This window comes from Anarhichas minor, unplaced genomic scaffold, assembly GCF_050575085.1.
Source record: "Anarhichas minor isolate MPS153535 unplaced genomic scaffold, ASM5057508v1 ptg000009l, whole genome shotgun sequence".
NCBI classification, from domain to species: Eukaryota; Metazoa; Chordata; class Actinopteri; order Perciformes; family Anarhichadidae; genus Anarhichas; species Anarhichas minor.
In genome coordinates this window covers 2,194,379-2,210,604 of record NW_027466455.1, presented here as the reverse complement: position 1 = coordinate 2,210,604, position 16,226 = coordinate 2,194,379, and the positions used below count along the sequence as shown (strand labels likewise).

At 45.8% G+C, this 16,226-nt stretch overlaps 1 protein-coding gene across 1 annotated transcript; it reads right to left on the bottom strand.

Annotated features, from left to right (window-relative positions):
- Positions 1-1,151: 1,151 nt before the first annotated feature.
- On the bottom strand, positions 1,152-14,293 carry kirrel1a (kirre like nephrin family adhesion molecule 1a). Its single transcript, XM_076086896.1, has 15 exons — positions 14,278-14,293; positions 12,623-12,772; positions 9,880-10,029; positions 9,639-9,796; positions 9,380-9,530; positions 8,970-9,075; positions 8,333-8,481; positions 8,018-8,145; positions 7,198-7,324; positions 6,814-6,914; positions 5,285-5,501; positions 4,745-4,852; positions 4,359-4,486; positions 3,963-4,076; positions 1,152-1,910 (listed from the first exon to the last, which is right to left on the bottom strand). Exons 1-15 carry the CDS (start codon positions 14,291-14,293, stop codon positions 1,152-1,154), a joined length of 2,562 nt encoding a protein of 853 aa, XP_075943011.1.
- Positions 14,294-16,226: the final 1,933 nt, after the last annotated feature.

Below are 16,226 nucleotides of genomic sequence, written 5' to 3'. Positions count from 1 at the left end.
GTTAGGAGCTCAGAGGAAAAAAAGGGGCTCCAGCCTACGAAAATGTCTGGGAATGACTCAAGGCCCCCGAGCCTGCTTTGTAAAGCAACAGTCACCAATAGAAGGAGCGTCTACTGCATATACATGGTCTAAGGTGAAGAACAACATGAACACTTGGCACTAGGTTTCTTTTATGCACTGATATACCCTTCCTGAATTCAGGCTCTGCTGTTGACACAAGTTGTCACTCCGTCTCAGCGGAATCCCCCGGGCAGGCGCCCGAGTTAAGTGGGCTCACGTTCAAACGTTTGGTCCATACATACACATTACATGTTTTACATTGACAAAAATAATTCTGTAATGTTAAAAAATAGAATACAAAGCTCTAGTCTGGTGTGCAAATGAAAATAAGACATTACACAGATATAGATAAGGGACGTCTAAGCATGAATACTGTCGATGCGGTGCAAAATGATGACAACCCTCCCAACGCCGTCCCGGCCGCAACACACTCCCACACGCTGCCGAACAGGTGTGATGGCATGTACCACTGTACAGAAGGGCATTCTGGGATACTATATATATATGTGCTCTATGATGATTGAATAAGACAACCAGCGAAAAAAAAAAAGAAAAAAAAAAGATGGTGGCCAGAAATGACTTCCACTGGTTCAGCATTTACCGTATTTGACAGTCAGTCAGTTTTGCCTTAAGACGTTCTTGCTCATCATTTACAAAGTCAGTTCATAGCAAAAGATCTGTGTCCTCTCGTCCTCTCTCTGGTTCTTGCTCTCTGTCCCAGTCTTGATTGTGACTTTCGCCGTCCGCTCTTTCAGAGCTCAGATAAACAAACACATCGGGAGTGAGGGAATTCAAAATTGTGTGGAATTTCCCTTCCCTGTCTCACTAAAGCTCCTTCTCCACCGCACGTCTCGTATTTCTCTCCGCGTTTCTCATACGCTCTCTGTCTAATGGGCACGGTCTTCTGACTCTGTGCATGGGCGTGTCTGTGTGTGATGTTTGTCCGAGTTCTGTAGTGTGTGTCTGTGTTAGTGTGTGAACATGTGTGTGCGTGTAAATCTATGATTGTGTGTGTTTTTTAGGATGTGACGCTATTTATAAGATTCCTCATGCTCTGCTAAGACTGTAAGGTGGTTCTGCGTCCCTCCGTCTCACACATGAGTCTGCATCCTCTGTGTGTGTCGGCTGTGGGAGTAGTCAGAGTGTTGCGAAGTGTAGGAGAAGCGAGTGGAGCTGCCGTACTTCCCTAGTCCAGTCTCTGATCCTGAGGGAGCAGGACCCCCGGGACCCACGCCGACCCCAGGGCCCCCCAACCCGGGTCCCAACCCGGGTCCCACCCCGGGTCCCACCCCGGGTCCCAATCCGGGTCCCAATCCGGGTCCCACCCCGGGTCCCACCCCAGGTCCCACCCCGGATCCCACCCCGTACATCTCATAGGATGGGCAGGCCTCCAGCGTGGCCAAGCTGGACGGGGCGAAACCCATGCGGTAGGTCTGGTAATGCGAGGGGTATCCGTAGTTGTCGTAGGCCAGCTGGGAAGTGGAGTCCAGGAGGCTGCAGTCTCCTGGGAAGTCACTGGCAACGGGGGCGGGATTAGGCGGGGGCTGCTGGCTCTGGCCCGCACGGGTGAAGGTGTTGAACTGGGCGTAGCTGATGTGGGACAGTCTGGAGGGAGGCCGGGGGTCATAACAGGCCTGGGGGCGGCCTGGGGAGGTGAGGGGCCCCGGGGGACCAGGGGCTCCTCCACTGGCCGTGGCTCCCGAGCCTCCGGCACTGCTGCTGATAGATGCAGCTCCCCCTGGTGTTCCCGCAGGGGAGCGGTAGTCAGAATAGTGCAAGGTGGAGCGGGAGGCGGGGCGGCCTTCATCGTGGGTGGAGGCTCGCACGTTGTAGTAGCCATTGGTGGGGTCCTGAAGACAGAGGCAGAGACAAGCACCAAGAGACAAAAGCACAGAGTGGGCATTAAGGAAAGATATGATCAGGGGAAATATATTTTCTATATGCCAGTGTTTAGATTCATAGAATCAAAAAGACTATAATAAGATAATTCCTTTTTTGATCAGAAGAAAAAAACTGAAATTCTGAAGTGATCATTTCTGTCCAAAGCTTTCATGAGACTCCATGTTCAATCCCAGATTGTCTGGTTGAAGGAAGGACGAACTCCCTGCTCACTACACCCACATCATATTGCTTTACTGTTACTTCTGACATGATTCTGCCACCTCGTTGTCTCTCACGTACCCGTCTTCCCCCCCACCCAACTTTGTCTGACTGCTTCAGTGCTTCAGGCGGCGGGGAGAGAGAAAAATAAGTCTGGCTGAGGCTGTTGTCGGAGGCTGATCTAACCATCACCTGGGGTGGATTCATGTCTGTGTTTCTTCAAAGTGATCCAAGGCAGCACTCCAGCTAGAGGGCTGGTTTGCCCTCACAAAATATTCATGGAGGGTGGGGGGGGGGGGGGTTCAACAGAACATTTTGGCAGCCTTACGCGTGAAAATACATTCATCATCTAAGCCCAGCCCCACAGTGTCAAAATGTATAAATGATTCATGCCAGCTGAATGGGCAGGGTATGCCTAAACAGCCTTCATCTTTTTAAAATGCATTTCCAATTGTTGTTTTTTTGTCTTTACATGTCTTCGAATGAGAGAGAAAACCTTTTAAGCAATCAGCAAAGCTAGTGGCCTCACGGCCCTGGATGAGAGTGAGGGGCAAAGAAGACCAGGAACTAAATATTAAAGGAAAATAATAAAAGAAAAGCCAACTGCACTGCAGGAACATGTTCGTCTAAAACACCCTACTCTAATATCCTCACAGATATTGAGTGCTATACTAACAGTAAGTTTAAAGGTCACTAGTTTAGAGGACAGGAAGAGGTCTAAATACTCCTGAGGCTTGAGACAGCTGAGGGGATTTTGTACCGGAGGTGGAATTGTTTTAACTGGACTGTAGTCATAAGCAATAAGTCATATTTGCTGGCCAACAGCAGTTAGATAAACAGCAGCCCCTTTGGTTACGTTCTTATTCACTGAACAGTTACTTCATATAAGACCATGATAGTCAAATGAAGCAACTATGGAAATCATTTAATGCAAACTACTGTGGATGTTTCATGTGTTTATTAAGGTGCAAAACATTTAATATTTTATAGTCGCTAATACTTACACATTTTATTCTAAGCAGCAGTTTGTTTTCCAGCTTAGATGAACTGGGATTTAGTTGCTAATCTGATTTTGCCTTTTTTGAATTAAACCTGCATTGAATTTTGACTTGTGCAGTCCACCGTCAAAACCCAGACTGGAGCTGTCTGGTCTTTGTCTTCTCTTGGCTGCTGCTGCAGATGCACATGTGCTCCCTCTAGAGGGTCAAACGTGAAACTTTAAAATAACATGGTTTTTTTTATGGAATGAAACTTTTAGAACCTATAAATATTACACTTGTATAAATGAATGAAACATCAAACTCAATATTTTGCAGGAGTCGTGAAGTTGCAATGAACTATCACTTACACACCTGTTTTCTAGAAGGAAAAATCAATACTTCAATGCACCTGGATTTTTGAGATCAAATCAGTTGTCAGTTGGGATTGTATATAAATGAATAAGGCTTCATTCATAATATTAAAATCTGTAGAATACTGTTACGTTCATCTGATCATCATTTCTGTCAGGTAGACACTTCCACCAGAACACAAATGCTGCTCCTCATTGGATGAAAGTCACCATGTCATTAATGAGTCGGATATTTGCAGCCCCCTGAGGTATGAATAGAATGAAACATTGCACCAAAATGAACTCCACAAGACCTCACTTTGACACTGGCATCATTTTAGTACAAACGTTTTGTTGATTTTTACTTTTTTATTGAACATGTGTGTTTTTCTACATATTTCTGTACCTTTGAGTCATTTCTGAGTTTGTTTTGCTTCCGGATTTGATGCAAACGAGTGTTTAATGAGCTCACCTTGAGGTCATACTCCTGGCGGGTGTCCAGGGTGTCGCTGCGGAGGTCAGACTTGAGCTCTATGTCATCTTTAAAGGGCTGATTGGAAGGAGAGAAGGACACAGAGGGGAGAAACTAAACCGTCAAACAACAAAACAAAAACAAAAAGGAGGAGAGAAGGTGCCATAACAAAACGGAAGAGGGAAGGAGGCAACAGAGTATGACAGGAAAAGAGAAAATGGAATTCAAAGTGTTAAAAGGAGCGATTACAGGGGAAAACACAGTATGTTTTTAGTCAAAAGGTGCAGTGTGGGGTGTAGGGAGAGGTTACTGAGTTAATGTGAGTTTTTCTTTTCTGCAACTACAGGCTGTGTAAACAGTGTACGGCCCAAGCACACATATCCCGCTGCCGCTCACCGAGTACATGGCCTTGACCATGCGCGAAGCCGTGGACACGCTGCCGGAGTCCTCCTCTAAGCTGTGGGTCTCCTTGTTTATCGTCTCCACCTTGATGTCGGGCTTACCCAGCGTGACCCCGCGCCGACCTGGAAGCAAAACACGGCAAGGTTGAATACAGCTGGACACACGCACCGCGGCCTGGTGTGTTTTCACGAGCTGGAGGAGCAAGTTCAGAGGGGACCTACATCCATATGGTGGAGAGGAAGCTGTGTGGTTTGATTTTCTGCAGGTTATTTGGTCCAGTGATGACGAGCATTCAAACCTCAAACATGAAAAACTTCTACTGTACATGTAGATCTGGTCTTTATAGTGTATGTGTGAAGCACATGGAGAGTATGACTCACTGCCTTTGCGTTGCCGGTAGAAGATCAAAACGAGGACCAGCAGAAAGATGAATAGGAGGATGGTAGAGCCCACCGTCCCACCAGCTATTATGCCCACCGGGACTTCCTCTGAAATGAGGGGGTGCGAGAGAAAAAGAGAGAGACAGAGAGAGAGAGATGGATGGAGAGATAGATTGAGTGAAGATGCAAATATCTGTCTGTCGAAAGCTGCACAATACAGATTTTAACGCAAAAACTACATCATTCTAACCTAAGCTACATATGATAGACGAATAAAGTGAAAACAACATGTCTGATCAAAATGAACATTGTTTTTCAGGCTCTATTTTTTTTTTTTACTTCTCAAGAGTTTTAAATAATGTAACGGTGCAATAACTAATTTAAAGCTGTGCATGTCTTGCTGTAATACTTTGTCAACTTCAGCATTCTACAAACTAAAATCAGCCGTTTTCTCCTTTGCTCTTTTCCCGATGGAACCACTACATGCTGTCTTGTCTACATGTAGTGAAATTTAAAAAGTAATGAATTCACGAAACACACCGGTCTCCTCCAACGTGATGATCATGGTGCCCGGGCCGAACGAGTTCCAGGCCGTGCAGTTGTAGGTGGACAGGAAGTCCGACTCCATCACGTTGTTGATGGTGAGGGTGGAGAGGACGCCGCCGCCCTCGGCTGACGGTTTGCTCTGCTCCACCGTGTACCTCTCCAGCAGTGTCCCCTTCTCCTTCTCCCACACGTTCTCCTTCCACGCCCACACCTGCAGCACACACACACACACACACACAGGAGGCCATATTAGATTATATCACAATTAGTAAGTTGTGTGGTAAAATTCTATTCACTCTATCTGAATAGATGGTTTTCTTTTAATTGATATGAATCAATAAATTAATCGTAACTATAACAGGCCATCTGCCAATAAAACTAATCCCCTTCAAACAGAGCTATAATAACAACTGCTGCACAATCACACAGTAAATGTTATATGCATGCAGTAATGCACTCGTGCGTACACACAGACGAACACATTAGTCTGCCATATTAAATGTGTCTACATACAGTTATTGTTGTAAAAGTACCAAAGCATTAACACGTCATGGAGCAAACTTTATCATTTTACAGCTAAGCAGTGTTTGAGTTAGACAGATACATATATGGACAATAAACACTCTGAAGTAATGAAATACATGAAACCTTTTTGTCTTTTTGTTTGCCTTTGTTTGAAAATGTTCTTGAAAAAGCAACGTCGGAAGGAGGACGGAATGACATGAAATAAGACCCCATACATTGACACCGCTCACATGTAATCACACATCGTGCGTGACAACAGTCTGTATGTTTCTGCAGACTGAAGTGGAGGTGAGTGGGGTTGACGGAGCTGGTGCGAATCTTGAACAGTCTCCGATTTTAAAGCCACTAAAAGCAGCTGTATTATTCAGCATTGAAGTACTGTACTAAGGCGAAGTTAATTATGCATAAACCCACATGTTCCCATAATCTGCCCACTTATTCCAGAGAAGGATAATCTCCTGGCTGTGGCGTTTACTGGGACAACTGTTCCTCTCCACTCCTTTATATTTTATAAATCTTTTTCTGTCCCAGCCTCCGCCGCCTGCATTAGGAGCCTGCGAGTCAGGATGGATCCGTCACAGAGGAACTACTACTACTCTGTGATACGGCCGAGTGGAGAAAGCATCTGGGCTGATTTCTGACGCAGGAAGCTAAAAGTGGAGCGGCTTAGTGTTAGTGTTGGTTTGTTTATGTGATGGGACGGAGGGAAATTCTGTGAGAGTTTGAGGGTGAGTCACCGCTCAAAAAGAAAAGGGGACAGTGCCTAAAAGCATTCACCGTGCAGGAGTAGGGCCATTTAGGAACAGGACTGTACAGTAACAGTGAAAGACAAATCGCTGTCAGACTAAAAGGTACAACCTTATGCTCTATGTGATCGAAGCGTTTCCTAGTTTGTCAGTTTCTTTTGTCTGAATAATTGATTCTGGGCTAAAATGTGGACATTTATCATCGTGGGTTTGATGCCAGAAATGTTTCCCTTTTTTCCCATTTTCACTTACAATCTTATCTGGAGGAGGTGTACTGGCTATGTAGCATTTCACTTCTCCTCTCTCCCCCTTCACTGCATACTGGACTGGATCACTGGAGATGATGGGGGGACCTGCATTGATCAAACACGAGAGGACATGTGAGTGTATGCGAAAGAGAGAAATAAAACTAATTACACTTAAAATACGAGAAACGGCAAACATCATATCCACGCCTGGTGTTTTGACCTTCCCAAGCCTGTTCAAGATGAATTGAATTACTTTCACAATAAATGGCCACCACTTTGGACATACAAAACTTCTTTTTGTCAATTACTGTCACGCTGCCCTTTTAGAGCGTGCATGGCTTTCATGTACAGGTAGTGAAACATTAAAATTGTGCGGATGTTCTCTGACCGTTGACGGTGAGTGTGACCTCAGTCTCTCCGACTCCGATCCGTGGGACGATGGCCTTACATACATACTGGCCGGCATCCGCTTGGCTCACCGACTTCAGATACAGCTGGTTGCTGTTACTCAGAACCTGTGGGGGAGTGAAAAAAAAAGGGACACAAATATAAACAAGACACATTTGCTAAACAAGGGGATTACCAAAATAAAAGCCCACATGGACATAAGTAGAAGAGAGGCTAATGTATTGCACCTCCAACTGTTTACCTTATTTTTGTAACCGATTATGTTGCATATTTATTTGAGTATATTTGTTCTACTACTCTGACCCTAACTGGTTAACAATACAAATTTGCACATCACAAAGGTTTTGCAGTTGCCTAGCAACCACATCTATTGGAAAATTAGCTGTGGGAAAATTATGGCTAAATATGAAACTACCTAGAGAGAAAGAGATACCCGAACAAGACTGATTAGATAGACGTGGGTGCATGTCAGTCCATGAGGCAGGCTGCATTTACTCTAACTGTGTTGTGTTCCGATCTCTAGTCAAAAACCCTCTGAACTGTAGTTTAAGTGTCAGCAAATAGCCGGTGGTTAAAGCAACAATATCAATGTTCACATACACCTATTAGCCATCACTTTAGCTTCTGGCTGGTGTACACAGTAGATGTTATGTATATATCTTTTACAGTAATTTAGAAGAAAGACATCTAAGTGTACAGACAGACAGACACACTGAATGACAGGCTGCATTAGTAAAAGATGGGAGAAGATGGGAGTGAACTGTAAAAATAGAGGAAAGCGTGGGCTCTTAGCCTCTTACCATGTTGGAACCCTTTTTGAACCAGGTGAGTGTGAGCGGAGGGTTTCCAGCCCATTTGCAGTTGAGGGTGACGTCAGAGTCAACATCTACTGTTTTGGGCTGCGGCTCCACCAACAGAATTGGACCGACTGGAGACACAGAAACAGAGAGAGCAGTTCTTTGTTGAGCAATGGGTAACAATGCAGAAGGACTGAAGGGGAGAAGCTGCTCAGAGGAAAAAAGAAACGGTGTGTTTTAATCCTCTGACTCCAGACTGCAGCGAGTGAAGTGGGCCATGACGAGTAAACAAGGTGAGACGAGTATTGTGTGACTCACAGTGAACGTCCACCAGGATGCTGACGTTGGTCTTTCCCACAGCGTTGAAAACCAGACAGGAGACAGGCTCGGTGAAGAAGGAGTGGTCGGCCTTGGTGGTGAGCACACTCTCCCTGGCGCCCTGCAGCACCACGCCGCCCTTAGCCCAACTGGGGTTAAAATATTATACACCATGAAAACATGTACACACCCTGGGACAACGTATGTGACACAAATGGGAAGCAAAAATATGAAAATGTCTTTTTCCTTTGGCCACAGGAGGTGGATTTAAGACTACACACTCCTTTCAAAAGGAAGAAACACAAACCACAGACATTTGAAACAAAAATCAGATCAAAGATTCTTTATATGGAATTCAGAGCGTGTCTGTTGCCTCCACACGGCTCTCAACATGGAGACGGCTGGGCCGGTGGCTAGCTGCTAACAGTGCTAGCAACAAACGGTGCTAACAGGTACAAAAAGGCATCAACACACACAGAGGGAGAGTGACTTCCTTCTCTGCTCAGGTAGACATTACTCTACAAATCTTTACATCGTAAATAGCTATTTTGCTGTTATATTAATGCTCTGAATCCTGTAAATAGAACCTTTCAAACCAAAAAGGAGAATGACAATGTGCTCGTATGTGGATGCAGACCTGTAGCCCATGATAGGAGGGTTGGCGTGAGCCTGGCAGGTGAAGGTGACTCTGTCCCCCTCCAGGACAGAGCGAGGCTCAATGGACAAGGTCACTGTCGGTGGATCTGGAAGGGAAAGAGAGAGAGAGTCACATAACAGCAGCCTTACTGCATCTAATATATGCTGCAATCTGGAGGACAGTTTGATGCAAAATGGCTGCCACGCATTACTTAGTAATAGCTATTAAACATTCAGCGGCTGGCAGATGATTTTATGTTTCAAAATATGACGCCATGTTGCTTTTAATTAGTCTGAAATAAGTAATAAGCAGGGTAGTGTAATTATATATTGTGATATATTACGTTCCCATTCTTCTTTCAATGGGAACATAACATTTCTTTCTTGTGTCTGTTCTATTTCATTGCTTACGGTGAACGTTGAGCGTGACAGTTGTGCTTTTTCCAGTGGGAACAGCCAGGTTGGTGGCCACACAGCTGTAGTTCCTCCCAGTGTCGGAGTCGACAGGGTGGATGGGCAGGTAGCTACGTGTGGTCACCCTCTTCCTGTCTGGAAGCACCTCCTGATGATGATGATGGAGGGCAGAGAGGCATCGATCAAACATTTACAATACAGATAAAATACAGTACAAATGTTTCATGAATGTGTGTGTTCAGTGTGACTGACTTACAGTGGTACTGGCAGCCCCGTCCACAGGCAGACCGTCTTTAAGCCACTCGATCAGAGACGGCGGTTTAGCCCCTCGAGACACGCAGCTCAGGTTGTAGGACTCCCCCGCATTCAGCAACACCTCCGGACCCCCATCGATAACTGGGTTGTCTGGGGGAACTGGGGCGGGAGAAGAGAGTGTTAGAAACATCTCACATACTTTCAATGGACACGTGCGCTGACACACATGCACACAAACGTACTGAGGACGGTGAGTTTGGCCCTCCTGGACCTCAGGGCGGCATCAGGGGCCTGGCACTCGTACAGGGAGTCATCAGACAGATCGGCGGACAGGATCTCCAGGTTGTACTGGCCCAACTCCTGCACGCGCAGCACCCGGTACCTGGGCCAGGCTGGGACACAGAGACAGGCACAGCACATCAAGTAACATAACAGAACTTTTAGATCCACTTTGGGCCGATGACTTTTATATATCTGACTTGGGTGGCTTTTTATATCTATAAAACGTGGCAGCACGTGGCAGTTTGTGCTGATAAGAAAACATCAAGTCTGTGTCATGAATGGAGCCAAAATGACACCAGAGAGATGAATGGCCACTTGATGCGATAGACATTCACAAACACACTTGCATGTCCAAACATACTCATTCACAGACACACACACACACACAATCAAACACACGCAGCCCAGCCTCTCCGATCCTTCCTCTCCCTTCCCCCATCCGCCACACAGCCCAGCTGTGTCGCTGCTGTACATTCTCACCGTTAGGTGGCATCCATGCTCTCTCTCACCAGCAGGGGGAAAAGATGAATGCATTATGACAGCAACGTTTTAGAGGACTCAAATCGACTCCAGTCCGTGGTGCAGAATTCATGTATGCTGCCCAGACGTAGATCACATGTGAAATTCGCTATGTCGTCTCCATGTGCAGCGCCCGAATTGATCTGGCTGCTCGCCTAACCTTGTGTAACCTTGCTTCTGCATGCGTGTGTGTGTGTGTGTGCGCTTTGTATATACGTGCATTTGCATGTGAAATGTTGAGAGAGAGAAAGCGTATGAAAAGCCCAGAGAACGAGGGGGGGGCAGAGGGACAGAGCCTCATACACAAACACACACACACACACGCCTGTGTGTGTGTGTGGGTGTGTGTGTGTGTGTGTATGTGTACGAAGTGGCCACTGTTCATTCACGTTTAAAAGCTTTGGCTTGAAGCACTGGACCATTACAGTAACAATATGATTCAAAGAAAGGGAGGGAGTAGAAAGGGAGGGAGGGACAGGAAGAATGGAGACAGGACAGATGAGGAAAGAAGGGATGACAGAAAGGAAGCATGAACTGAGAGTGTGTCAAGCAAGATGAGGGTGAGAAAAGAGACATAGTAGGGAAGTTAAATGGAGAATAGGAGAGAGGGCTCAGTGCAACAGAGGCGGCCGAAAGAAGGAGAACAAGAGGGAGGGAAATAAGCGAGGGAGCTTAGAGGAAGAGGTCGCAGAGGAATAGCATGACAGACAGGAGAGGAGAGGAGAGGAGAGGAGAGGAGAGGAGAGGAGAGGGTAATAAAGGCCAAAATCATAACATACAGTAGATGAGAAGGAGAATGGAAGAAACAGAAAGGAAAGGAAAATATACGGTGGGAAGCAAAGAAAAGGAAAGGGAATGAAAATCTATACAAAAGCAGAATATTAAAGCAGAAAGTTCCAGGAAAACAACAGCAATATCAACAAAACACGAGGCAGCAGCAAGTCACGAATGATGCAGTCTCCCTCGGGACCGATCAGTTAAAATTGGGCCCACTTGCTCTGACCAGTAATTGCACAGTCCCCTTTGGGCTAATCAGTGCAATCCAGAAGACGCTGCAACGCAGCGATGAGATGCATCATTCCCCCAAGTTTTGTCAAAGTCAGACAAGCGCCGTCTTAAATCGTTGTTGACACACAGACAGGCGGGAGACTTAATAAATCAAACTGGAAAGTTCATCCCGGGGGACAAAAATGCAAAGACGAACTGGAGTGAACAGTAAGGGCATCTGCATGATAGAACGAGGGCTACATGCATATCGGTTGATGTATCGGCCTCTCATTAAAAATAGGTATACTTTCATACAACAGTTATTAGCTAGTCGATGGCGCCCACTGATGATGCGATGCTCCTCAGCCGAGTTTGAAGGGTGTCAATCTGTAAAATGTGACCGAAGGGAGCTTCAATTTCCCCATCTAACATCGGATGAGACGTGCGGAGGAAGGTGGCCAAAGTTAACATCAGCCTGAATAAGCACACAGTTTGTCACCTTGCCGTCTCAATCTAGCTGGAACTACAAACATATTTAGTCAAGGGCAAGGGCTTGGAAAAGGAAGCGTGCCGTGTGCAGCCTATCATAGCTGGTAGTTTAGTGGTTATCGTGACAACAAACATACAGCTGATGAGCCTGAAGCTAAAGCCTCACTGAGCTCTGGTACAGAGCTGCTAGCATGGCTGTAGACTCGTGGTCTGGTTCCTGGTTACTGCAGAGGTAAGCCTTGGGATACAAGTCACTGGGTATGGACAGTATAGTTGGCATGCATGGTGTAACAGTGGTGCTTGTGCATTTGTAGTATTTTTCTGGGTCTAAAATTAGGTCCGGTTTTATGCGAAGTTCATAAATGTTACGTGTGGGACCTCCGTGGCCTGAGTTTCAGTTTGAGCACAGTTCCGGAGCGCTGCACTGCAAATGTTGCCGCTGTAAGCACAAACTTTACACATTAAACATATGGCGCCCCTCGGCACTCTGAAATGTGGAGTAACGAGCGAGCGGCGAGCCGTCTTCACAGTTGTTTAAAGAGAACCAGAAAGAACTCAAGACATTCCAAAAACACAATGTTCTACAGCTTCAGAAATGTTTGCCCATCAGCAGCTCCAATCCAAAAGTATCAGCATCAGCTTTTGGAAAAAAAGGCATCTTAGTCACATGCTGAACAGAGTGAAGGGAGCCCGAGTATGATGTCTCACCCCGGAGGTCCTCTCCGATGCCCAGAGCCAGGCCATCTTTGGTCCACTGAACAATGCCTGAGTAGTTGAAGACAACGCAGGACAGGATCACCCTCTGGCCCCGCACCACCGACTGGTCTGCCGGCTCCTGAGAGAACCTCGCTGTCCACACTGCAGAGACAGAGAGGATGGGAAATAGGAGAAAGGGTGGGGATAAGTTAGGGACTTTCTCATTTTCGCAACTTGCTACTGCAACATCACCCCAACCGCATGTATAGCATAGTATTGTGTCTGTGTTTTTTATGGTTTATTGATTGAAAACTGCACCCCCCTTGATCGCACGTTGGCTTGCGGCCATCGACCGAGTGAAGAGCGGCGTGGAAAGACGGAGGTGTCAAACAAGGGGAAATCAGAATAGAGTTAGAGAAGAGGAAGAAAGAGGAAGAGAGAAGACGAAGAGGTGGTTAACGCTGACTCAGGAGAGAGGAGCTGGGAGATCAAACAGGCAACTTCAGCCATCGGGTCTCTCGCACCCCTTTTTCTTCTCGCTCCTGACTTTTATTTCCTCAAAACTCTCCGGCCCTCCCTCCCCCGTCTCTCTTTTTCTCCCCTTCTTCATTCCTCCCTATGAGTCATCTCCCAGGCTTCCACTCCACAACCCAAACTACAGTGGCTGTCATTGTCTACTGGCCTCTCTCTCCCTCCAGTCTGTAGTCCACCACCACAGCGGACAGACCAGCTATGGCCCACCGACCGACCGTCTAATATGAGGCAGAAACGAGAAAAAGCCGGCGTGCTATTGTTCCGCGCTGTACGATGACAAGTTGTAATTAGCCATCCCTTGAAGACGTGACACCCGCACAATAGAGGAGAGGCAGTCACTGTGGAGGACTCGCATCGAAAATGTTTCGCTCTCTCCGTGGCTTTCATTCCTCTCCCCTCTCCCACTTGTTATTTTCAAAGAATCTCGTACAGTAGATCATGAACCCAATGCTGCATGGTACCCCCCCCCCCCCCCACACACACACACACACACCTCCTCCTCCTCAGCCATTACCTCTCTCCTTCTATTCTCTCTCTATAATGTTGTATGTCCTTTACCCAAATTGCTTTGCTTCACTCTCTGCTTCTCCCTCGATATGTATGCACCCCCACTCGCCTCCTCCACTTTGAACATCCATAATGCTGTCTATGAATGTCCTTTTGCCTGCACAGATTTTTCCCTCTTCCTCTCCTCCACCACAGTGTGTACTGTACGTGCCTCCTTCTTTCTATATACATGCATAATGCTGTACATGTCCTTTTACCCATAATGCTTTCTATTTCCTCCTCGCTGGTTGGTAGGGGGTTAGAGGCGACTGTCACAACTCATTTATCACATTAAATATCAGCCCTCCAGCACTTTCTCTCTCCCTTTCTTTCTCAGTCCCCTCCGTTCACCCGTCTCTCTCTTCTCTCACTTTTCTGTCCCTTCACTCCCTTTTCTTCACCTCCTACCATTTACATCTCTCCTTCTCACTTGTCCTCTCCTCTTCACTTTTTTTTTATCACCCCCCCCCTTTCCTTCCCATACACTCCCTCACACTTCTCCCTCAGAGCCCTCCAGCGCTTTACTGAAAGTTCCCATCTCTCTCACTATTTTTTAACAACTGCCATATGCCTCTTCTGCGGCCCACCTCCCGACTCCCCCATCGTGACCCTCGGTCCCCATCTCTCACATACACAGGCATGCACTCTCCCCCTATCATGTCAGATTTGGTGCGATTTGCGGAGGTACAATACGCCTGATAATACAAAGGAACCCAGTCATGCAAAAACCAATCATAACAATGGTTTCTGACAGTGCAGCACATTAATATTCTGAGGATAAAGGAGATGTGCGAGGATACACGGTGAAAAGGGAATCAGATGCAGATGGAGCTCTGCAGCATGCATACCTCGAATAATTTAGCACTGAACCAGAAATAATAATAATGGGCGGCCCTTAATTTGCTCCCTGAGGATCACCCAAATGAACTGGATTAATAAGGTAAACAAAGCAAACATAGCAACAACAACTGGCTATGAAAAGTTGGGGAAAACATGTCAGATACTTGACAAAGACTTTAACTGTAAACACTGACGAGGCACCACAAGAATGCGAGTTTTCACCAGCCAGCAACCACCAAGTCCGGTGGCTCTCAAGAGCGCATATGGAGACTTTGGTTCCCTGTTTGACGGCAACGTTAAGTGGTGAAAACATTCTAAATATAGCACACACTTAAACTAATATTGATTTTTTTTTGGGGTTTTGCTGCTGCCCCCCAGTCCACAGCAGTACATTGCTTTGTCTGTTTCTCCTAAACTCCATCAACGTTAGGTAAAACACGGACTCTGGATAAGTACCTCACACAACCCCACTTCAAAAAACACAAACTATCCCTTTCAGGAGGTTTATTTTCCGAACGTGAAATGGTGTTGTTGCTCATTTCGTCATGAATAATTAACATGATAGAAAAACACTTTCAAACCAAGTTGTCAGAGGCTATCAAGATGGCTGTGTTTGAGTTCTGTCAGAGCTCCACTAGTACACTGGTGGCTGCTCGCCCCGGTTCACAATGTCTGGCTTCAACCAAAGTCAGCCAGCCAGTTCTCAGAGCCCAAGGTGAAGTCTCAAAACATTTTTATTTACAATGGCTTGCTGGAAAAACACTAGGGTTGGGGAATATATGACGAGTATATTGGCTGAGTACATTGCCAGTTGCTGTTTTTTGGGAGATTTATTTTAACCCAATAGCACAAAGAGGCCAGCAAAGGCTTCTTACACATAATTTGATGAACCAAGGGTTTATTTCAACCAAAACAGAGTTGGTCATTATTGGAACAGAATGTGTTCATGGCAGATAAGATCGTCCTAGTTGGGTAAAAGACCGAAACTTGAATTCAGAGAGTGCACAGTAAATAGGTGTACAAATATTTCCTTTTTTTTTACATTTTGTGGCTCTTTAGCTGTTAAAATGCTTCACTAATATGCTCTCCAGATAGTTGCTAAATTTGCCTTTTTGCCATTTGGTGATGGGGAGCTAGTGTACAGTGGCTTTGTCTGAGCGTTTTTCACTGCCTGCCTGCTACTGCTGCTGCAAACAAGTAGCAGGCTGTAAAGAACTAAATAATGAGCTGAAGGATGCTAAAACGCTCCATAGATCTGAGAGGGACCACAGAGTTTGTTATTATGTGTGACCCCTCTCACATAAAAGTAGTCACAGGATCCACTGTAAATGTATAAAACATATTTATTATATCGCTATATCTTTAGGAGGTGTGTGACGCTCCACTTCCTCCAGACAAAGCAGAAGGGATGCTGCTCATCTCAACCCATTGTAGCACGTATAGCAGTGATGTAGAGGTTATTTAATTAAGGTGGAGAATGTATAATCAGGAAGATATTTAGACTGACATAAACAAAAGGTAATTCTAGACAGTGTGGTGCAGTTTCAATTTCCCGTATGCACCCTAATCTACCAAAACTCATCCGTCTAACACTAATTACTGGAATGAGGATTTATACTATCTTAAAGAGCAAGAAAAGCCTTTTTCTCACATATACATGGGTGTAAAGAGAGTTGAGCTGGGTTTAAACTACCAC